Source organism: Sus scrofa, chromosome 18 (assembly GCF_000003025.6).
Source record: "Sus scrofa isolate TJ Tabasco breed Duroc chromosome 18, Sscrofa11.1, whole genome shotgun sequence".
Lineage (NCBI taxonomy): Eukaryota > Metazoa > Chordata > Mammalia > Artiodactyla > Suidae > Sus > Sus scrofa.
The window spans coordinates 50,084,654-50,108,835 of NC_010460.4; the positions used below are offsets into that span (position 1 = coordinate 50,084,654).

General features: G+C 56.3%; 1 protein-coding gene across 2 annotated transcripts in view; it reads right to left on the minus strand.

The window, feature by feature from the left end:
* Positions 1 to 24,182, minus strand: part of ADCY1 (adenylate cyclase 1) — a 99,978-nt gene that overhangs the window by 41,082 nt on the left and 34,714 nt on the right. For both annotated transcript variants that reach the window (XR_002340263.1, XM_021078661.1), the window contains exons 4-8: positions 21,975 to 22,086; positions 9,214 to 9,341; positions 3,960 to 4,118; positions 2,957 to 3,098; positions 1,333 to 1,488 (exon numbers count right to left, since the gene is read on the minus strand). Coding sequence is in view for 1 of the 2 variants with exons in the window: in XM_021078661.1 (XP_020934320.1) it covers positions 1,333 to 1,488; positions 2,957 to 3,098; positions 3,960 to 4,118; positions 9,214 to 9,341; positions 21,975 to 22,086 (697 nt within the window). In the remaining variant the exon portion in view is untranslated. The remainder of the gene's footprint in view (positions 1 to 1,332; positions 1,489 to 2,956; positions 3,099 to 3,959; positions 4,119 to 9,213; positions 9,342 to 21,974; positions 22,087 to 24,182) is intronic.

Here is a 24,182-nt window from a genome sequence, read left to right on the forward strand (position 1 = left end):
GGCCCCAAGAGGCTCCATCGGCCAACACAGACCAGCGAGATGCAGAAGGAGCTGGCCTGGCTGAGACCCCGCTCGGCACTGGGGGCTCCAGGAGTGAGCATGCAGGCAGCTCCTGACCCGGGCCAGCATCTGCCACCCGGGAGTCTACAGCCCCTAAGGCAGACACTTAGTCCAAAGCCTCCCGCGGGGCTGGCAGAGTAAAGGCCAAGCTTCTTGAAGGAGTTCACCATCAACAGAGCTCTTCAGAAATTTCCAGATCAAGTTTTCCCAAAGAGGAACTCACAACCAAAAAAAAAATCCCTCTAGAATAAGGCACCATGAGAGAGAGTCCACAGGATTTTGCCTTTTCCTGAAAAGCTGCTAAAGCTGAGGTGAGGGAATTCCTTTCAAAGGCACAAAACCCACCTGGCAGAGAAAACAAGCATGCAGAAGGCAGCAAGGCACCCTCAGGGTCCCAGGAACACAGGTGACAACGAAAGCGAGAACATTCAGGAGGTGCAGCCAAGGCTGCCAGGGCAGGGGCTGGAGGGACCGGGGAAGGATGCTCAAAGCCACCCACGAAGTGGTGGAGTGTGGGCTTCACCCGGGGTCCGGGGACACGGCCCTCCTGCCTCAAAGGACCAGGGTCGTCCCTGGAGGGGATGGGATTGGGGTCTCTGGCTCAGGGTTAGAGACCCCATGGATGCAGCAGTCACTGAGGAGCTCCCTGCCCCCACTCGGCTCCAGGCGCTCACCCCAGGCCCGGCCCCACCCCAGCGGCAGACTAAAGACATGGGAAGGCGACACTGAGCGACCAGGAAGAAAGACAGAAAATACACAGGACTGCCCACAAAAGGAACCTCGGTCAAGTGCTAGAGGCCATGGCCCATCAACCAGAGGGACTAAACCAAGCAAAAGGGGCAGCTGATATGGGATCCAGGAGGCCCACCACCAAGGGACGGCCAGAGGCGCTCTCCACGGAGGTGAAGGGCAAGGCTTGGGTGATGCCACCCCGAGGCGCTCCAGGGCATGGAAGAGGGAGGTCAGAGGCTCCAGAACCCTCAACAGAACATGTGACCCGCATGCCTATCCTGAGAGTGGATCTAAAAGCAGCTGGGAGATCTCCGCTTGAATTCACCAATAAATCGAAGGGATGCCACGTTGGAAAAAAAAAAAAAAAAAAGATAATAAAAAGATTTTTGCAGGAAAGCAAAAGCCGCCCAGCTCCGAAGAGCATCTGCAAGACTATGAAAGGGGAAGGGCTGACGGAGCAAACTGCAGCGGGACGGTCTGGGGAGGACAGACGGACAAGGACTCAGGGTGAGGTGGACACGCGGCGCTGGGGCCACCTACCTTGTCGTCGTCCTCGCAGGTCATGACGTTGGAGAAAGGGATCTCCGCCTTGAACATCTTCCGGCAGTGCATCAGCTGCACCAGCAGGTAGCACACGGTCTTGAACTTCATCCTCTTGGCTGGTTTTATGTCTGAGAGAATCAGCCCCGGAAATATCTGCGTAGACGTGCGGCAAAGAGAAACTGGGTGAGTAGACACACACACACACACACACACACACGCACACACACGCACACACACGTCCTACCTCTCTGTAGGAAGCATGAATGTGATGGAGCAGGGAGATCAGGGCTCGCTTGCTCAAGGCCTCCCCCTCCCCAGACACAGCAGGGAACAGAACCAGCACCCCTGCTCCAAAACAGGCAGCCCTCAACTGCACCCGACACCTCTGAAAACCTGAGAGGTGCCCACATCCTGGGCCAGATTCATGGACATCGCCCAGCTGGGTCAGCCCTGCACTGATGAGTGTCACCCACTGTCCCGCAAGGTCCCTCCTGCAGACCTCCCTGTGTGCCTTTCCCTTTTTTTCCTCTCCTTCTCATCCCCAACTTCTCCAGAGGAGCTGCTCGCTATGGAGACCTGGTCATCACGCCCCCGCCTCCACCCACAGCCACGCCCGATGCTGTGGTTTGATTCTGCAGGATGGGTGGGGTGGCATCCACGCAGGTCACTGCGGCTCCCACGCCTGGTTGAGGACCTCCCGCACCCGGGCTGTGCCTCGCAGGCCTCCCTTCTCAGCCCTCGCCCTCCGCTCCCAGGCTCCCAGGTTGACTCCGGCTGGTCACCCAAACCCCCTCCTCCAGGCCACGTTCACACCTGCCCTTCCCCTGCACCCCCACTCCCTTTCTCCAGTGCCTCCCTGAGCCCCATCTCTCACCCCTGGCCAGTGCCACTCTTGCCCATAGTCCCCAGGTCACATGGGAGCCACTGTACCCCTAGGCCTGGAGAGCACTGGCCCATGGATGCACCAGGACAATGAAATTCGACTCTCCCTCGTATCTGACCTGCTTGTGTCCTGAAGGAGCATTGTGGCCGCCTGTGTCTTAAGGCCTTCACATGAACCCTGCACCCCTCACCGGAGCCCTGAACCCCTCACCGGAGCCCTGCCCCCCTCACCTGGGCCTTGCATCCCCCATCCGTGTGCACCCCCCATCTGAGCCCTGTACCCCCCCCATCTGAGCCCTGGAAGTGGCTTAGCCATCCTCGGTCATGTCCAGATCACCTTTCCTGAGCAGACTGACCTTGAACGCCCCACACAGGACAGTCACAAGCCTCCTGTGTGGGAGTCACAGCACCCCTCAATCCATAGCGCACCCCACCCCTGACCTCCTGCAGAAGGTTCTCCAACTGATTTGCAGGAGAAGCAGCAAAGGCCCAGGGAGGTGCGGGGGGGACTCAGGTCGGCCCAGCCCTTGAGGACCCCCGGGCCCGACTCTAGGCTGTGCCCTCTCCCCCTGCCCCCCGACGGCCCTCCCCACAGGTGCAAAAGGCCGGGCCCAGGGCACAGATTAGTGGGGACACCCTCCGTGTCTGCAGAGCTCAAGGCCTGAGGAGAAAGGAGCCATTCGTCCCTGAGCAGCTCCTCCCGTGCCGGGGCAGTGGTGGGGGGCGGTCTGGAGCCCACCTTTCGCCGATGGGAGGGCACGATGAAAAAAGTCTCGATGTTGTGAGTTTTCAGAAAACTGTTCCTCTCGTGGCCGTGGCCGGGCTCCACCTCGTAGTCCCCGTTCAGACACGCCAGGGTGCTCTTGGTGATGTGAACCTTCCTGCAAGAAGGAGGCGGAGACTTGGAAAAGAGCCTTGGCGCCCCGCTCTGGGTCAAGGCCGGGGCCCCCCTCGGGGCCGCAGCTGGTTGACCCCCAGCCTGGGAAGCTCCATATGCTGAGGGTGTGGCCCTCAAAAGACAAAAAAAAAAAAAAAAAAGAAAGAAAGAAAGAAAGAAAGAGAGAGCGAGAGAGACAGAAAGAAAGCAAGCAAGCAAGCAAGCAAGCACTAGAAATCCATGGACTGGAGTTCCCGCTGCAGTTCAGCAGTTAACAATCCCAACGAGTATCCATGAGGATGGGGATTCGATCCCTGGCCTCGCTCAGTGGGTTAAGCATCCGGTGGGCTTTGCCGTGAACTGTGGTGTAGGCACAGAGGCAGCTCGGATCTGGCGTTGCTGTGGCTGTGGCGTAGGCTTGGCAGCTACAGCTCTGATTGGACCCCTAGCCTGGGAACCTCCATGTGCCGAGGGTGTGGCCCCCAAAAGACCAAACAACAAAAAACAAAAAAGAAATCCACGGACCAGTGAGAAACCCACCCCCGTTCTAGAGGGAAGCCTCTATCTTCCCTAGTGCAGCTCTGAAGCCGCAGCTCTTTGCACTGTTAAGTCTAAGAAAGCAAAATGAGAAGCCACCGTCAGCACCGGGGACAGCTCCTCGTCAGCCTTCCCGAACTTTCACTCTCCTCCAGGCTCTCCATGGCTGAACGGAGGTTGGGAGGCTTATGGGGCCAGGGGTCTGAGTCAGCCCTCGGGAAGCCCCTCCCGTGTTGGTGGGGGGCTGAGACGGCCAGGCTGCCCTGGGTCCCCACACAGAAGGTCGGATCAGCATCCCTCACGCCTGCCCTCGGGGTCCCCGACTTACCCAGGCAGCCCGGCGGCTTCCATGACGTTGGCCAGGGTCACGTCGTTGGACCACACGTCGTACTGCCACTTGCGCAGGCCCAGGACCCCACAGAGGACCCTCCCGGTGTGCAGCCCCACACGCATGTTCAGATCCACCTCAGTGGCCTCAGCCACGGACCTGCAGCAAATATGGATACAGGGCGCAGGGCTGGGCCCGTGGTCCACTCCCGAGAGGTCAGGGCACAGGGGAGCAGGAGCTTCTCGTCAGCCTGACCCTGGAGCCGTGACCCCTGATGGCTCCCCCAGCTCCCTGGCCCCCGGCCATCTCACGAGTCATCATGCTTCCCCTCCCCCCTCCCCACCCAGGGCAGGCCCAGGAGGGAAATGGGCCCTAAGGCCACCCGGTGAGGCCACCCTCGAAGTGGGTGCAGCATCACAGGAAGCACTCATGCAAGGAAACGGGAGGTGGGTTTAAAAGCTCCTTGGAAGTTCTATGATCCAGCAATGCTCTCCCCTGGGCATCTATCCAGAGAAAACTGCAATTGGAAAAGACACCTGCACCTCAATGTTCACTGCAGCACTATTCACAGTAGCCGAGACACAAAAGCCACCCACGTGTCCATCAACAGAGGAATGGATAATGGAATATATATACATGTGTGTATGTGTGTGTATATACATATACGTACATACACACACAATGGAATATTATTCAGCCATAAAAAAGAATGAAATAACGCCATTGGCAGCAACATGGACGGATCTAGAGATTATCAAACCAAGTGAAGTGAGACGATAAAAGACAAATATCATATGATATCGCTTATATGTAGAATCTAATAAAAATAATGCAAAAAAAACTTATTTTAAAAAATTTCACAGATTTCAAAACCAATATTATGGTTACCATAGGTGAAACTGTTGAGGGCAGGGAAGAATTGAGAGGGTGGGAATGACACATACACACAACTCTATAAAAACAGATGACTAATAAGAACCTACTGTCTAGCACCAGGAAATCTGCTCAGTAGTTTGTAATAATCTACACGGGAAGAAAGAACGGATACAGCTGTGTGTTTGACTGATTCACTTTGCTGTACGCCTGGAACTAATACAACATTGCAAATCAACTATGCATACTCCAATAAAATTAAATTTTTAAAAAATTCTTTATTAAAAAAATAAGCTCCTTGGAAAGAGATTCGCCGCAGTCCTGTAGGCGGGCCATGCTCAGAAGTCCCCTCGGGGCCCATGAGAACGCCCTGCACGGTTCCTCCAACCCCAAGATGCCCACAATGAAATGAGACGCAGGAGGCGCAGGATTGGCCTGGGACTGCCCAGTCAGAGCGCAGGGGACGCACCGCAGCCACAGGGAGACCCTTTGATGCTGTTTGTCTTTATTTTCCACTTTTCCCCAAAAGGCAAAATTATTTTATTTTTTAAAAGTCTAACATGGAGTTCCCGTCGTGGCGCAGTGGTTAACGAATCCGACTAGGAACCATGAGGTTGTGGGTTCAGTCCCTGCCCTTGCTCAGTGGGTTAACGATCCGGCATTGCCGTGAGCTGTGGTGTAGGTTGCAGACGCGGCTCGGATCGCGTGTTGCTGTGGCTGTGGCGTAGGCCAGCGGCTACAGCTCCGATTCGACCCCTAGCCTGGGAACCTCCATATGCCGCGGGAGCGGCCCAAGAAATAGCAACAACAAAAAAAAAAGTCTAACATGCATGTTGTCTGGAGTTCCCGTCATGGTGCAGTGGAAATGAATCCGACTAGCATCCATGAGGATGCAGGTTCAATCCCTGGCCTCGCTCAGTGGGCTAAGGATCCTGCATTGCTGTGGCTATGGTGTAGGCCAGCAGCTGTCGCTCCGATTAGGCCACTAGCCTGGGAACCTCCATATGCTATGGGTGTGGCCCTAAAACAAGACAAAAAGAAATAAAATTAAAAATAAAATAAAATGTTTTTAAAGAAGCAACGTGGGGCCCAGCTGGTGTGCTCCAGGGGACAGAACTGCAGCGAAGCCCTGAATGAGGGGAGGGCCCTCCATTGTGCCCCCAATCCCAGCCCCAGCGGGTCCAAAGGCGGCCCAAGGGCAGGCGTGTCCACAGGGCTCTCCGCCAACCGTGGGCTTCCTAGCAAGCCGGGCAGGGAGGCTGAGAAGAGGCTCGGGGACAGCGCGGCCCCACGATCAGGACACGGGCCAGGAGTGGTAAGAGGCTAGGAATCTTCATCAGAACAAAATGCCTGTTACCAGGACACAACTCGAGTCCACAAGACCGCAAAGGGGCTGGTGAGGGGCTGGTGACGAGAGAGAAGGAAGGTCCCAAAGCCTGAGTGCCACCCCACTGACAGGGAAGAGAAAACAGCCGGGAACCAGCAGCAAGGCCAGATGCAAACAGCCTAAAATCCCCAAAGACTCCGAAACGAACCCATGATCTCTTCACAGGGGGTTACTAAGGCCCCCTGATCATTCACCATCGTCGCAGGAGCAGCAGCGTGAATGTGAAGCCGACACCCACTGGCACTGTGGACGCCGGAGCCCCCTCCCCAGCCCTGGGAGGCGGGGGGCGCTGAGAGAAATGTAACTAAGTAAACCTGCAAAAGGTATTTTTGTGCGTTTTAAGCATCTACTTCTGCAATCACGAAAGGGCAAAGGGCACGGGGCCTCCTGGGGCCCAGGGCCCCGTTCCTCCCGCAGGCCTTCCTGTCCCGGCGTACAGTGTCCGGGCCCACGTTCAGCGCCACGTGGCCCAGGACACTCCTCCAGCTCCCTCCATCTGTCACCCCTTCCCGCAGGCTCGCAACTGGGGGGACAGCAGATGTTCAGTTAACTGGACAAACAAGGTTTCCCCATCTCACAGCAAAGGAACCCAGGGATGTGAGGACACAGAAGCACCCCCTCAGGGATGGGGAGCCAGGCATCCAGGGGGTCTGTCTGCCGCCTCGGGCGGGAAGCCCCCAGCCCCCTCAGGAACAGCTGCGCCTGGAGACTGACAGCTTGAACCCTCGGACATGTTGCTCCTGTACCAGACCTGACTGCACAGGAGCCGTGTCCTCCGGGGTGACCTAATATTCGAGGCCAGACAGAGGGAGGCTGGCACTGGGTGCGGGAAACAGGGCAGGCACAGGTGTCACGTGGCACAGCATACCCACTGGTGGCGGAAGGTGGGCTCGGGCCTGGGTACCCTGGGGAGGGGCCATGGGACTTAGGAGACCCGGGGTGCAGGGCCTGGTAGGACCAGGCTCAGCAGCTGAAATGCCAGGAGATAGAGCTGAGGGGACCCCCTTTCGAGGAGCAAATGCACCTCGGAGCAGAGCAAGGCCAGCAGGTCAGCACAGCCCCACACGGTCAGCGCCAGACGCAGGGCTCCCTGGCAGAAACCTCTCCTAATCCGCAGACGTGCAGCCGGGCAAGGTGAAAATGGGAAGGAAGGAGCGGGCAGCACCAAGGAAGGCCCAGAGCCCCGCAAGAGAAATGTCACTGCAGAGGGACCCGACAGGCACAGAGGCTCGAGAACGGATGGGGCACCAGGCACCCCCAGGAGGACCGGAGCCAGTGTCACCCACCTTCAGGGACAGAGTCCATCTGGTTCAGCTTCACAAGCCACCTGCTTCTGCTCAGTCAGGCCCACGTCAGGGACTCAGAGCTCCTACGTGACCCATCCAACTGTCACCCCCACAGAAGCAGGGGCCTCCCGAATACTAACGAGGGAGCTGACATCCGTCTCCTTCTAATTTCCAGCTACAGAACCTCGTTTTACCCCTAAGGAGGTCACACCAAACCAGAGGAGGGGATACACAACATATGCTGTGTTTATAATGTGCTGTATGAAATGACGTAAGATACGGGATATGATATGACGTGATATAGGAAATAAATAAGGTGCAACGTGATGCATGATGTATGCCATGAACTGATGCAGCATATATGTGATATGTGATATGCCATGCGATTAGGACGTGATGTGACATATGTGATATATGAAACGATGTGTGAGAGGTGATATGCTGTAATGTGGTATGTGTGATATATGGTGAAATGTGATACATATGATGTGATGTATGATATGATGTGATATGAAGTGATACAGCATAAACACACGTGATGTGCTATTTGATTATAATGTGACGTCATATGATAATGATGTGACACAAGACACAACATGACACGCTTTCCGACCACAGACGCTACTGCCAGGTTTCTAAGTCTCCTTGAAGCCAGGCCTCTTCCCTTGCTCCCCTGGCTCTGACCAGCCCCTCCTCCAGTCCCGCTTGGCTTCTTTTCTCCAGAGCAGGGGCTGCATGACCTGGCGGGGCCTGTCTACCTCCAATCCTAGACCGCAGCCAGACCAGCTACCACGGGCTCTCCAGGCAGAGCAGGCGCCAGGGGTTCGATTTGCCCCAGTGATGCCGACACGCAGCTGCTGTCTCCCGGGAAGCGGGTACCAGGCTGAGCAGGCTGGTGAGGTGCTGAACACTCGGCTTCGACACAGCGCGTGCAGACGTGTGGACCCTGCCATCACCCTCGCAAGGACGGTACAGTCAGCCAGCTGTTCAGCTCCATCTCCTGCCCTTCTGGTGCTATCACGTCTCTGCTCCTGAGTGGGAAACTACACCAGGCCCTGGGCCCCCACCTCGCTGAGCCGAACTCATCTCTCCGTGCAGTCTCCATGTCGGAATGTGGGTCTGTGCTCCGTCCACCAGCTCAACCTCCCAGCTGCACACCCTCCTTGACCAGATGGAAGGCTCCCTGCCTCGCCCTCCGGTCACTGACAGGGACAGTGAGGACAGAGGCTGCCTAAGAAACGGGCAGCCAGCCCCAGGGTTCCAGAAATACTCACCTGCCCCCTCAAACCCTCTCTCCACAGAGAGCATCTGACACCTGGTCCCCTGCCCGCATGGACAAGCACACGTGATGCCTTTCCGACTGGAACTCAGCTGGGTTCGAGCCAATCCTTTCCCTCAGTTGGCTCCCTAAACATCTTATTGGGCTAAGCTAGAAAGGTCACTTCTTCTGGTCTGACTAAGGCACACCTGACAAGACCCGCGATCACCACGGACAAAGAAAAGCAACGCCGCCAAAAGGCCAAGGAGCCACAGCTCCCCAGAGCAGGTGGGTTCCTCCACCCAGCGCCTTGCCAGGTGGCGCTGGTTCTCTGCAGCCACAGCACCCGTGACCCACGCGGCACAGTCGGGCCGGCCCCGCCCCCAGGGCCCCGCCCCCAGGGCCCCGCCCCCAGGGCCCCGCCCCCAGGGCCCCGCCCCCAGCGCTCACGTGATGGTGTCGATCATGTCCAGGCCCATCTCCACGCAGCAGTGGGCGTGGTCGGTCTTGGGCTGAGTGAGGCCCGACACGCAGTAGTAGCAGTCTCCCAGGATCTTGATGCGGCGGCAGTGGTTCTCCTTTGGATGAGAGGACAAACGACATGTCAGTGACACACCTGGGCTGCAGGTGCACCTGCACCTCTGCCACTGCTAATACACTGACCATCAAGCTTGAGGCATGACCAACGCAAGGGCACAGGTGACACCCCACAGTCAGGATGCCTTGGGAGGGCAGGTGGCCCCTATGGCTAGGATTAGAGTTTCCTTGGGGACCCCGCACTGCCCCTACCCCTGCACTCAGGCCTCTTCCCATGCACGGATCCACCCCTCCTGCCCTTCAGTTCACCCTACAGATCTTTCAAGGTCAGGAGGCCACCCCACAACCGGGGAGCCAGCTTCTCTCTCTGAGGAGGCGACCTGTCTCCCAAGAGGGGCTGGCACAGCACCCCTCTTGACTGTCAATGTAGATCACCTTGCGATGGCCCTTCTGGAACATGCTAGACTCCTCTCCCACCCTGGGAAGAGCAGCTGCACCCATCTCAGGGTCCCTGTGACTTTTAACCCAGAGTCAAGGTCCACAGGACGTGTGAACTGCGATTCCGAAAGACTCTCCTTCCCAGGCCTGAGCCCTGACCTCACGCCCACAGGGAACACCCCACGCCCACTCTGGGAAGGCATCCAACAACAAAAAGATCCATTCTCACACTTACACAGCAGTAAGAATGCCAGCACCCATGCCCCATCATGTTAAGGACAGAGAGAAACCTCAGACGCTGATACACCTGCCCGGTGCTAATCCGTCAGGATGACTGATGATTACAATGGGGAGTGTCAGTTTTATTTCAAGGACAGCATTTAAATGGCAGTTCTAGAACCTTTCATTTAAAGCATCCCTTTACGCTCTTAAATAACTGAGAATCTCACAAAAAGTCTTCATGCAAGTGGGTTATAGATACGGATATTTGCCCTATAAGAAGTTTCAGTTGATTTTTTTTAATGTATTAATGCATTTAAAGTAACAATAGCTCCTGGGCATATAGCCAGACAAAACTACAATTCAAAAAAATACATGCACCCCTATGTTCATAGCAGCGCTATTCACAATAGCCAAGACGTGGAAACAACCTAAATGTCCATCGACAGATGAAAGGATAAAGAACCTGTGGTACATATTCACAATGGAATACAACTCAGCCATAAAAAAGAACAAAGTAATGCCATGTGCAGCAACATGGGTGCAACTAGAGATTCTCATACCAAGTGACGTAAGTCAGAAAGAGAAAGACCATATAATATCACTTATATGTGGAATCTAAAATATGGCACAAACGAACCTATCTAGAGAACAGATACAGACTCACAGACGTGGAGAACTGACTTGTGGTTGCCAAGTGGCAGGAGTAGCAGGGGAACGGGATGGACTGAGAGGGTGGGGTTGGTAGATGCAAACTATTACTTTTAAAATGGATAAGCTTGAGGACCTACTGTACAGCCCTGGGAACCATATCCAATCTCCTGGGATAGACCATGATGGAAGATAACATGAGAAAAAGTACACACACACACACACCTGTATATATACATACACGTATATGTGTGTGTGTGTATATATATGTATACGTATATACACACTTTGCTGTACGGCAGAAGTTGACACAACACTGGAAATCAACTGTATCTTCATTTAAAAACCTTTAAAAATAAATAACAATAGCAAATCCATTACTGAGTAACATAAGCAACATTTTATGGAAAATTATGCATTTCCCCAGACAAAACCATTGGTCACAAGGAGGCACTGTTCTCACGTTTGCAAGTCCGCAGGACCTATCTCCATAGGAGACGGCTGGCTTCTCGGATCTGCCACTCCCAACAGGCTGCTGCTGAGCTTGCGGCTGTCTGAGAAGGAGCCGGCTTCGCGCAGCCTGTCCTTGGATGAGACGGACCTCGCCCTGGAGACGGACAGCCCCCGGAAAGGGCCCTTAAAGCCCAGAAGGCTGACCCGCCCCTGAGAACACATTCTAGCTTAGATTTAAGTTTTTTAGGCTGCTCTTTGGTTCCTTACAGAGGAGCCGGCTCCTGCAGGTTTTCTCGAATGCCAAGAATTAATGCAGTGCCCGGAGAGAGGAGAGTTCTCAGCCCTCACTATCCACGTGCTCACACAAGCCCTGCACTTCTGCAGGACACTCTCCACGGGGCAGGGCAGGAACCAGGGCCAGTGACCCCGCTGCTCTCCAGTGAGATGGCCCGGCCACCACCCCGTATCAGGGGAGAGGGCCCAGATGGCTTGGTGCCCAGCTCCTCCCAGCCCTGGGCCTCCCTTAATCCAGAGACACTTGGTCAAAGGGGAGGACGAGAGTGGACACTTCCACCTGTCGGGAGGGCTCAGGGGAAGCCCAGTGACTGGGTCTGCTCTGTCCTGAGCCCCGAAGGCTCCCCCTGTGGACAGGGCACTGGCCTCCAGGAGGTCCAGGGTCTGGCCCCTCAGCTCCATGTGACCAGGAGCAGCCTCTTAGCCATCAGGACGCCAGCCTCCAGGTCTGCAGAAAGGGTTTTCCCAGCATCCCATGGGCAGGCCGTCCTGGGGCTGACTTGTCCTGTGACGGCATCTGGGAGCCCGGGGCCAGACGGCTGGTGTGGATATTCACCCTCTGGAGCCCAGGGCTGGGCTTCGGCTTCTCCAGGCCAGCAGGCAGCACCGGGCTCTCTCCTGACTCCTCCAGGATCTGCCCCACCTGTCCCCACTGTCCCTGCCAGGACACACTGTGCAGGCAGCTCCTCCCCCCTCTGCTCCCCGTCTTCACACTCGGGCTGCCTTCCCTGGACCCAAGGGCCCAGGTTGAGATGTGGGCAGACTCCCAGGGCCCGACCTCACCCCCGGCCCCCGGAACAGAGACCCTCGGCAGAGCTCACAACCGCCGACTCAGTGGCACCCGCCCCAGTTTGGCTCCACAGTGTCCCTGGCCGACTCCAGGGTCCGTAACCCCGGCCTCCTGTTCATCTCTGCGCGTCCCCAACAGGCCTGTGTCTGGGACCGCGAGGTGCTTGGTACGAGGCCACTGAGCAGGCAGGTGCGCGTGATTGATCAGGTCACACATCCAAGGGGCAGGTCGTAAGAGGCAGCAGTGCCATCAGACTCGAAGGCAGATCAGAGGTGGAGCTGCGGCCAACAGCCACCCTGTGAGCCTGCCTATCACATCTGACACAGAGACTCAGAGTAGCCGCCACAGAGAAGGAAGTCACTGGGGGGCTGGATGGGATCGCCGATGGCGGGCCCCTTGGGACAGGAGGCATTGGAAGCACAAGGGGTCAGCTGTGATGAAGGCAGGTGGGACCCCGGAGAGCCTCGCGAAGGACCTCACTGCTCTGCGTGGCCGCTCCCTGAGTCAGGACGGGGGCGTCCAGCAGGTGACCTCCAGGCCACGGGTGTCCGGCAGGCTCACAGGTGGACAAGGGGCCACTGCATTGAGGACAGCTTCCTAAAGCACAGCCGTCCTCAGCTGGACCCGTCAACACACACAGGCCTGGGCGCATAATCACAGCCCGGCAGCGACAGAGGTGTCCTTGGCGACCATCCTGAGAGGGTCCGTCCTGGACCCGGCTCCCCCGCAGGGCGGCCGACATGGCCCCGAACAGACAGGGGACGTGAGATGCTAACCCATCGCCTGATTTGCTCATCTCAACGGTCCTGGCTTTTGTTAGCAAGTTTAAGAGACCAAAAAAAAAAGTGTTTTCCATTGCTCTGGGCGTTGGTTACAAAGCTGTTCCCTGTGAATAGAGAGAGCCAGCACCTGGCGTTGCCCTGGGGGAGCGTTTGTGACACCCGAACAGCTGTTTCCCAGCCAAAGCAATGAAAGAAAACAGAGGAGGAGGTCAGCCCGGGCGGGCTGGCTCGGGAGGGACAGGAGGGACAGGACATAATGACAGAGCGCCCTGAGAGCGCCAGAGGGGCTGCAGAAGGATCCAGGTGTTGTCTGCACACTCATAGGTGAATTCTGGACCTGCCTGGTCCCGCCCGAGAGGACAGCAGAGACCCTCACGCTCAAGGGCTCTGTGATGCTGCCCACCCGGCCCCAGGCCCCAAGAAGGCACAGAGAGTTCAAGGAATCAGAAGGACCCCCCGCAAGTCCTGAACCCAAAGATGCCCAAAGCCCTCTGAGGCCGGCTCTGAAACAGGGGAGTCCAGAGAGGCCAGAAGCCAGCACGTGGACCCCACAAGACACCTGGATTCTGGGAAGGCAGCCCCAGGGGGAGGGGAGGGGCAGAGGGAGATCTGGAAACGTCCCAGTGATTGCACCTGATCCCCAGGTGGCAGCACCCAAAACCCAACTAACTGCGTGGTAGGGGGCATCAGTGGGAAAACAAGAGAATTAAGAAAATGTGATTTCTCGGTGGCTGTCTCGTGTCCTGAAGCAGCATGTCTTTACCCTGCTGTGTCCACACAAAGCTGAAAAGAAAGGCACCAAAATGTAACCCATGGCTATTGCTAGAAGGAAGGAAACATACCCATTTCTACTTCAATTTTCATAAATCCCTCCTGCTCGGTTCCTTTTACACATGCGCCAGCCCCTGTGATAAGCACCGAGGAGCTGAGAAAAGGGAAGGGTGAGAGTCTGGGGCTCCGGGGAGGGACCACCCAGGAGCCACAGAGCTGGGGTCCAAGAAGCCGCAGACATCTGTGGGCAGCAGGGACCAGCCGACTCAGCACCAGAAGTCTCTCCAGCCTCATTCACGCCCAAGAGACTCAACAGGCCCCACTGAGGCGAGTTCTCCAGTAATAAAAAGTCACGCATACGCATCTGGTCCTGGTACCCAACAGGAAAATGCAGGGGCAACCCCAAGCCAAGCACAGATGCCTAACTGCACGGGGCAGGGGATACGGAGACCGTGAGGCAGGCCAGCCTTCTCCACGTGTCTTGCCTCCAGCTCGGCTCTGCACGCGGGACGGAGCCATGCACATATTTCATGTACCAAAAAGAAAAATTACAAGTTCCCACTGCGGCTCAGCAGGTTAAGAATCTGACTAGTAGCCATGAGGATACCGGTTTGATCCTTGGCCTCGCTCAGTGGGTTAAGGATCCAGTGTGGCCATGAGCTGTGACATGTGTAGGTCACAGATGTGGCTCAGATCCCGCGTTGCTGTGGCTGTGGTGTAGGCTGGCAGCTGCAGCTCCACTTAGACCCCTAGCCTGAGAACTTCCATTTGTCGCAGGTGCAGCCCTAAAAGGAAAAAAAAAAAAAATTAGGTGTCAAACAATGATGCCTAAAAATCCCAACCAAAATGAAATAAATCTAACTGCGACCACACTGGTAGCACGATCACATGGCAGAGGGCTATTCAAGGCACGTGAAAGCACAGCCAGCGGGATATAATTCAAGGACAAGATAACCAAAGGAAGCACGAAGGAAATCTGAAAGTGCCTCTGATGGTCTTCTTACAGGTAATAACACTGGCGATGCTATTTTGGATCAACTGTATATAAAAAGATGAAAGGAAAAATTATTTTACTGCCATTAGGGTTTCCAGCATCAAAGGAAAAGAGACACAAATACAAAAATCACAGGAGCGAAGTTAAGTGAATTGGAAATATCAATATGCACGCAGACTTTCTTTTACTTTTTCTAAAAAATATCTTCCATCTCTGTCTCCTGTGAAATTCCAGGGCCAGCAACAACCCAGATTATGGGCTGCAAAAACCATTTCCCCCTGAAAGAAACCAAGGGCTTCTCTGAGACAAGAACGTGGTCAGAGGGAGCAGGAGGCAACCTCATGGCTCACCCCTCTGGAGGGTTCGAGTCCTGGAACGTGACAAAGACATGGAAAGAATCAACATTTCCTGTTTTTGAGGAAAAACCAAGTAGCTGATGGGCGAATGTGCGTGTGTAAAGAATCACTAGCTAATGAATGTACAAGAGACAACAGGATCGGAAACCCGCCACTGCATAAACCCAGGGAATTCAGATCCACTCTGAGCTTTCGAGGAGCGGCTGTGACCCTCGGGTGTGACATCCCGGGAAGTGGAGGAGAACATGAGAACCTCAGATCCACGTGCCCTGGAGCCAGGGGGCCAGCGGGGCACACGGGCCGCCAGCCGGTGCTTTGGGAAGGATCACTGCTCTGGGTAAAGGGCCCTTAACACAAACGAGCGAGGAGGGGCAGAGAGGTCGGGGAGAGAAGGTCAGCCGGTTCAGGGGCCTGATAGGGCGGGAGAAGCCCAGGGCACACCCGGCCCGGGGTGAGCCGCCGCAAAGAGCAGGAGGGCTGCGCAAGCTTAACAAGGAAGAGGCAAAAACCAGAAACTCTTGACACATCCCCCAAGTGCAACGTGTGTGTTCATCTAGTTTCGTTTTCTTTTGTCTTTTTAGGGCCGCACCTGCAGCATACGGAAGTCCCTGGGCTCTCGGGATCGAATCGGAGCTGCAGGCCTATGCCCAGCCACAGCAACGCCAGATCTGAAGTGCATCTGCCACCTACGTTTCCGGCTATGCCGGATCCTTAACCCGCTGAGCAAGGCCAGGGATCAAACCCACATCCTCAGGGACACTATGTCAGGTTCTTAACCTGTGAGCCACAGTGGGAACTCCTAGGTTTTGTTTTCTGCATCCTATCATGGTCTGACGTCTTGGGGGTCTTGCTGGCGGGGAAGGACACTCCATCCCCCCAGGGCTGGCGTATTCCTCGAGAGAATAAAGAATTTGTTCCTATTCCACCCCTGGATCAGAGCCCACACCTCCTCTGCAGGCTCTCACACTCCGGCCACTACCCCCACCCTAATCACCAGGGCAGGGAACAGACAGCAGGGGACACCCTGCAGCCTGGAGCCCTCACTTCCACACTGTCCAGCCCCACGTCTGCCTCATCTCTAATTCCTACGGAAACCCCCATAAAGCCCAGCCACCCTCTCCCAGCCCCTCTGCCTCCTGGGTGCCTGGTGGCCCTGAACAGCCTGGCGTGTCCCCTCCTTTAGGGACCGTGACTGATAAAACTTCCTCCAGTGACTTTAGCCTCCGTCTCATCACTCCGTCCCCTCCGTATGTGAGAACCACTCCAAGGGCACAATCCAGACACAGGTCCATCTCAGTTGAGTCCCGAAAGGAACAAGCCAGCTCTGAAGAAGAGAGATGAGTGAGACAAGCAGTGTCGGAGCCCAGAGGGGGCGTTAGGAATCTGGAACTGTGGTCAGCGCGGGTGGGTACGATGGGGGCGCTGAGGTAGCACTGGCTGAAACGTGCTTGATGGAAGGGCCACTCACCAAGGATGCACGGATGCGGTGCGGTGATGGGTGGGATCGGGGCGGGAGGGGGTGGACCAAAGGAGACTGACCGGACCTTAGTTACCGTCCAGGGGGGACTGCGGGTGCCTGGGGAGGGGGTGTTATGTTACTGCTTCTATCTCTGTGCGTGTGTGAATTTTCCAAAACCTCTGAGGTCAGGGTTTATGTCTCACTTGTTCATGTTGCGTTCCCATCACCTATGACAATTCTGGCACACAGTAGGGACCCGGCAGCTGCTTCCTGACAGCTGAACCCAACTATGAACATCTGCCTCCTTGGTGACACAGGAAGGGACCCCACCCTCTGTACCTGCACGCACTCCAGGCCCCCCTCCTGGCCACCCCGCCCCTCCCTCCACCTCTCCACTCAGGCCTCCAGTGAGCCTTGCTCCCCACACCCCACTCCCCCCTCAGCCTAGGGTGCACCTGCCCACGAAGGGGCCATGGCACAGCTCTGAGCCACTGCAGCTGCTGGAGGGAGGTTTCCTCCCAGCGTTCCTGCAGGTGGCCTGATACAGATGCCAGCCAAACTCATGAGAGTTCCAAACATCGACTGGTTTCTCCAGAAACTATGCTTATTCCCCCCTAATCAAGGGATAATGAAAGATGTCCAGGTTCATAACAAAGGATGCAAGAGGTTCAGAAAACTATAACTCAACCCAGCAAGAACCACGTTTATTCTGGAAGATTCCATTCCAACCTTTTCTCTCTGGCGCTCACCTAAGTGTGAGCACACACCGTGTGAAAACTGGGATGCTACTCTAGATGCTAATTCACAGCCTGCTTTGATCTCCTGGAATCGTACCCTTGGGTCAGTTTTCCAAGCTGAGCAGCCGTCCGCCTACAGCCGTGCTCACCATGTCTGGTTCCCATCCCGACCACACTCTAGCAAACAGCTTGTGCAGCGAAACTGGCTCAGGGTCTCCCCTCCTGAACTGAGCTCTGCCCCCTCTCCCGAGAGGTCCTCTTATGTCGTCGAGGACAGCAGCAGGGGCACAGGTGGCTTTGCTGGAGGAAGACCCTCCAGCAGTCACAGCTGACCCGCCAGCACTCGCTCGGCCTGAATGCAGCCAGCTCTGTGCGGCTTTGCAGGACCAGGGTGTCGGAGCAGGAAGGCTGGACCCTGTGAGGTGAGTCCAAGAAACATCTCCAGAGGAGGAGAAAGGATGAGGGGAGTGGACAGGAAGGATGGACGTGACCGCACACCGAGTCAGCTCAGAACTGGTGAGGAGCCCGACCCTCTAACCGGCTTCCGTGGGTCCCTTTCAGAAACATCCAGAGTCACACAAATAACTGAAAAGTCGTGCCCTCCCCAGTACAGGTCCCGGGAGTCAGCCTTCAGGAACTGAAGCAACATGGCCAGGCGGTCCACACAGCCATGCGAGTGGTCCTGGCGTCTGCGGCCAGGGGCCCGGCTAGAGGATTCCTACACGAGGCGCCCAAACCGTGCGGTTCTGCCCGCACCATCCTAAGCCAAACGCCGCCTACACTGCTGCCTGAGTGGTGCTGGGTCCTCATGGCTGGAAAGGCTCCCACAGTATCCAAGTTCAGGGATGGCACAGACCAGCAGAGCCCGAGGGCAGGCGTGCCCAGAGCCCCTCGGGGGCTCAGCACACCCCCAGGACTGCCCAGACCGGAGGGGTCCCCGAGCTCACTAACCGCCCATAACGTGTGCGGATCAGCCTCCTGACCCCGGGGCACTGCCTGCACTGGCCTAAACCCAATGCATCCCTTCTCCCATGCTGGGTGATGGGGCTGAGAAGTGACAGCCATGTGACAAGCTCTTGCTGGGACAGCCATGTGATAGCCCCTGCAGGACTTCTGGAGTCACGACCAGAGCTGAGAACTGGGGCCATGACCAGCTCGGGTGGCCTGGCTGAGAAGAGGCCAACTGGGCCTCAGGCTCGTCTCTACAGCTGGCACACCGAAAACCCGCTGTACTGCTCCACGCTGCCCCTGGAACCAGCCAGAGGGACATCCGCTCCAGGTGGCCAGTTCATGTTCCCACTGACAAAACCGACATTCAGGAGTTCCCATTGTGGTTCCAGGGGTTAAGACCCTGACACAGGGTCCATGAGGAGACAGGTTTGATCCCCGGCCTTGCTCAGTAGGTTAAGAATCTGTCTGGTGTTGCCACAAGCTGTGGCATAGGTCACAGATGTGGCTCGGATCCCACCTTGCTGTGGCTGTGGTGCAGGCCAGCAGCTGCAGTTCCAATACGACCCCTCGCCTGGGAACTTCCCTATGCTGCAGGTACGGCCCTAAAAAGAAAAAACAAAAAAACAGAAAAACAAACCCTGACATTCAGAGAAGGACCCTGCCCCCGACAGGTGGTGGTGAAGCAGAACTAAGCCTGGGACAGGTGTTTCTCTATAAATTCCCAGGGTGTGGCCAGCTCCCCAAATACACACGGATGTCAGAGTAAACACAGGCCTAAAAGGGATCCAATAAATGGGGCAAAGGTCAAGAACAAGCTGCCCATCTGTGGGCATCGGCCGAGCATCGGGATAAATCGACCGTCAGCTCCCGTGGAGACAAAGACAAACATGCCGTGTTTGTCTGACTGCCCGGCAGGGACCTTGGTAAAGGAAGATGTGTTTGCATCCCTGGGGTCCCCACTCCCTCCCTACCGGCCACTCCGACGCAAGACAGGCACACACACGAGGGAAACGCAGCCAGGTGCTCCTCGGCACAGGATGCAAACAGATGAGAGTGAAAATGTATTTACGACACCCAATGTCAAGGCGCAAAAGAACAGAGGCTAAAAGCAAACAAATGAGAAGGGAAGGAGGCCACTTTCCTGTTGAGCTTCCTCACAGGCAAATCAACAAGAAGGACAGAAGATCCGGCCCAGCACAGTGGGTTAAAGGATCCAGCGCTGCTGCAGCTGAGCCCAGATCAAAGCTGCGGCTCAGATTCAGTCCCTCGCCTGGGAACGTCCTTATGCCACAGGTACGATCGTTGAAAAAAAAAAAAATCTCAAATCAATGGCCTCAGCTTTTACCTTTGGAAACTACAAAAATAAGAGCAAATGAAACCCAAAATAAGCAAATAATACATAGAAAATAAAGGAAATCAATAAAATAGAAATAGAGAAACATGAAACCAAAAGCAAATTCTTTTTAAAAGTTAATAAGATTGACAAATCTGTATCCAGAATGGTGAGTAAAAAAAGAAGACACAAATTACCAAAATTAGGAATGGGAGAGATGATATCACAACAGATGCTACAAATAGTAAAAGGATAACAAGGAAATATTGTGAAGAGTCTAATAATTTTTACAATTTAGACTAAAATGATCGTTTCCTTGAAAGATTAAAAAACCGCCAACCTCATTTGGGGGAAAAAAAAAAGTCACTTGATTAGCCCTACTGAAAGTAATTGAATTTGGAGTTAAAGACATCCACAAAGAAAATTCCATGCACCAGTAAATTCTATCACACATTTAAGAAAGAAATACTACCAATTCTACACAAACTCTTCCAGAAAACTGAAGTGGAGGAAATACTCCCAAACATTTCCATGAAACAGCATTGATACCACATAAAAACAACATAAGAAAAAAAGGGCAGCCCTAAAAAGAAAAGAAAGGAAAGAAAGTGATCACTGGACCACAGAAAAACCAAAACCTCTGCCGCCCATACAACGCTGCTGGGAAAATGATCGAACACGCCGCATGCTGCAGCCGGGAAAATATCTCCACATCGGGTGAGCGACGAAGGACGAGTGGAAAACCTCCAGACTCCTGGGCCTTCCTGGGGGGCTGGGAGCAGGTGCCATCCTGAGAGACCTGGAGCGGTGGTGGCAGGGACCTCCCGGGGCAATGGACGGGCAGGTGGCACTGGTCTCCACCCAGTCACTGACCCTCAGGCACCAGGATGCCAACCTCAAGCTGCTGGGGAGACAGAGTCCAGCGACAGGGCAAAGAGGCCAGGCCCTCCGGTGAGCAGCCTTATGCTCAGAGAGGGGCCCTGGTGGGCGAGGGTGAGGAAGGAGCAGGCGTGGGAAAGCTCCCCAGCAGCATGTGAGAGCCCCGGGCCGCCGACCCCCCACCCCTTGCCCACACTGCACGAATCGCGCGTCATGACCCAAATGCAAACGGCGCCGGAGGCCCCGCGCGACAGCCAGCGGCACGCGTGGACACAGACCACAGTCAGGCCCGCCCCTATCCCACGCTTCCCGAAACCACAAGCAACCCTGTCGGTGGGGAGGACGCCCAGGATCCCTCTCCCAGAAGGCGAACGGCACTTGCTGGCACCAACCACAGCCTGGCTCCCGGGGGCAAGCCCAAGATCCCCCGGATAAAGGCCCCCAGGTACTGCAGACAGACAGCTCTGTGCCCAGCAAACGACACGACCACTCTGCCTGCAGGTCAGGGGCAAAGGCTGGGGCCTGTGTTCCGTGCCCTGCCCAGGGGCCAGCCCAAGTCTGCGGCCCACATCGTCCCGGTCCCCCAGCCCCACACGCACACCCCTGCGATGTCCTGCGTGACTCCCGGCGCCATGTGAGCCTGGCCTCACTGGGTCCACTCCTCACCCTGCTCGTTGAGGGAACGTCACTCTTCCTTCCAAGACCTTTGCTCCTCCTCTGAGAAGGATTCTGACCCTGACAGAATTGGCCGCCCCGCCCCCACCCCACAACCACCCACTGAGGGCCCCTCCTCATCCACCTCGAGCAAGGCTAGACGTGACAGTGAACTTGTCTGTGCCCTTGTGCCCCTGCCCCGGTCCTCACGCGGCAGGGAAGGCGGGTGTTGGGGCCCCAGGAAGCCCAGGCCATCAGCCCGAACACTGGGCTTGACCTCTACGGAACTTAGATGGGACCTGTCCCAGGAAAGTCTCAAAAGCCTGGCACTCAGCTGGCAGCAGGCAAGCAGGCCAGACCTGGAGAGAGGTCATCAAGTGGCCCCCAGACCTCTACGGAACTTAGATGGGACCTGTCCCAGGAAAGTCTCAAAAGCCTGGCACTCAGCTGGCAGCGGGCAAGCAGGCCAGACCTGGAGAGAGGTCATCAAGTGGCCCCCAGCAGGCAAGTTTCATATCCAAGCAACGGGCACAGAGAAGGGCAGTGCCGACTGGCCCCCTAGAGCCCTCGGCCAAGGCCGGCCACAGGGCAGAGGGTGTGGGGGCCCAGGCCATCCACAGCCACCACGACCTCCATCCAGCACAGCCCGCGCCTCCTCCTGCCTGGAGCCCTTTTCCGGAGGTGCCCGGGCTGTGCAGGTGTTTTCCTATCTGCAAAGGTAGCAATCGGGTCGGAGGGGAGGAACCAACGATGAGTGAGGCTGAAATCACAGGTGAACAGGGTGTCGCCACCAGCCGTGGTCACACCTCCAACAGGGGCATCCACCCGGCACACCGTCCCCTCCACCCCGCAGCAGGTCAAATGGTACCCAAGCAAAGGGAGCAGCTGCGCTTACCGCGGCGGCTGCGCTTACCGTGGCTAGTTCATCAAACTTGCCGAAGAGCTCGTTGAGGAGTTTCACCAGCTCCTGGGCCGTGCACTGCGACGCCAAGCCCGTGAAGCCCACGATGTCTGCAAAGAGGATGCTGCAAGACAAAGGGTGCAGGCTGCCCTCCTGCCCGGATGGACAGTCTCGGCCCCTGAGACAGGCGGTGACCTGTACTCTTCCCCTTCAGCTAGAGCCCTGCTTCTTCCCCGGAGCCGCCGGCCACGAAGGCTCTGCTGTTCTCATTTCACAGGCGAGAAGGCTGAGTGGCACGCTGCACGGTCCCATCGGCCACTCGGAGCTCCCGCTGACCCTTCCCAGGACACAGGCAGCAGCTGTGACCCCCACATGCTATCTAGTTACTGGGCGTCCCCCAGACAAAGGGCTCAACAGCCACTACACCGGTACCTCCTTCCCCGGGTGGCCCTGTGACAGCGTCTGGCCAGTGGCAGGTGAGCAGAAGTGACATGCTCTTAGGGCACGAGCAGCCCTCCGCACCCTCTCTCCCCTCTTACAGCTGATGCCGGGGACACGAGGCCTGGGCCTTGCCGGAGCCCCACGCGGGTGACTGGGCTGCCTGGACAGGGAGCAAACCTCTCTCTGCTGGGCAGATGTTAGGCATCCATTTACTGCAGAACCCGGGGCAGTCTAAACAACAGCATCCCCCCACAGCACACAGACCATGTCCCGGATGCCACGAAGACTTTAAAAGTCTAAAGTGAGGAAACAGCACGGGGGGACCGAGGTAGGACAGAGAACCTGCAGGACAGCAGAGAGCTGTGTTCACTCCAGGACGAGTCTAACGGCCCATCAAAATCCTCCAACGGCTGGACGGCGTCCCCTGCCGAGACCGAGGGGAGCTGAAGGATGCAGACCCCGACTTGAACCTCCCACGGCCCCAAACACAGAGCGAGGCCGAGGCGTCTTTGGGTTGTGAATGAATGAATGAGTGACAACAGAGGGTCTGGGATGGAGACGTGTCACTGATGCGGGGAAGCTGGGACACGTGGGCGGAGAAAGACAACATGGGGTTTTTTTCCCTTCTGTTTTGGTATAAAATTCAGGCATATGCACATCTCTGAGGAGCCCCCGTGTTGTCTTCTCCCCACCCCGCCGTGTCACTACCCACGCAGTCGTACGCTTCGTCTATCCATGGGCTTCGCAGCCTCTGTTCATTCATTTAGTTCCACGGACACTGACTGAGCACAGCCACTGCCAACCCCCCCCCCCCGTGCTAGCAAAGCCCCCAGGGTTTCCCTGCCTGTCCTCGGCCACCCTGTGGGAAACCTCCACCCCGAAGCACCCGGACATCCTCCACGCAGACAGGCAGACACGCGTGGAGGACCGCACACACCCCACGCCTCTGTCCTCAGGAACTCGGCATCTGGGGAAGAGGCTCCGAGCAGGGAGGGGCAGAGCCCAGGGACGCTCTGACACGGGCAGCCCCGAATTCTGCAGGAAGGCATAACACCCACTTCGCCGAAGCAGCCAGGCTGCAGCAGGGTCTGGAGCCTGCCCAGGGATGATCCAGACAAAGAAAGCAGGAGGGAGGGAAGGAGGGAAGAGGAAAGGAAGAGGGGATTGATTCAGAAGGGCCAATAACACGCAGAAACGAGTGCATGCAAAGATGGTGAGAAACCAGATCGAGAGCTAGGAGATGGTGACGGGTGAGAACGCACGTACAGGCAGTAAGCAGCGGAGCACAAGTCTCCAGGATGAGGGCTTCCTGAGGGTCTGCCCAGAGCGGCAAGAGGAGGGCAGCAGTTAGAGCTTGGACCCCAGTAGGACCGCCCAGCTCCACCATTGCCAGCAACAGGGCCCCAGGCAGCGTATCCAATACTTTCAGGTGTCAGTCCTGCCATCTTCAAAAGGGGAAGAAGACTAGAGTCAAATCATAGGGCATAGGGTTAAAGAGATTAACCAAGCACTTAGAGTAATACCTTGCCCCTAATAAGATCTCAACAATCCCTTAGTGATAACGACTTGTGTTGCAGTGTAACAAATATTTACTGAAGGATCTACGTGTTAGGCAAGATGCTACGAGCTTGGGACTTAGCCATGGACAAGAGATTCTAAGGCCTGAGCCCTCCAGAAGCTTCCACTCTGGTCGGTGCTGGTAGACGCAGTATTTCCAAGGTGACAAGTATATAACTATGAAGAACAATGAAGGAGGGAAGATGGGTGTGGAACTCTGAG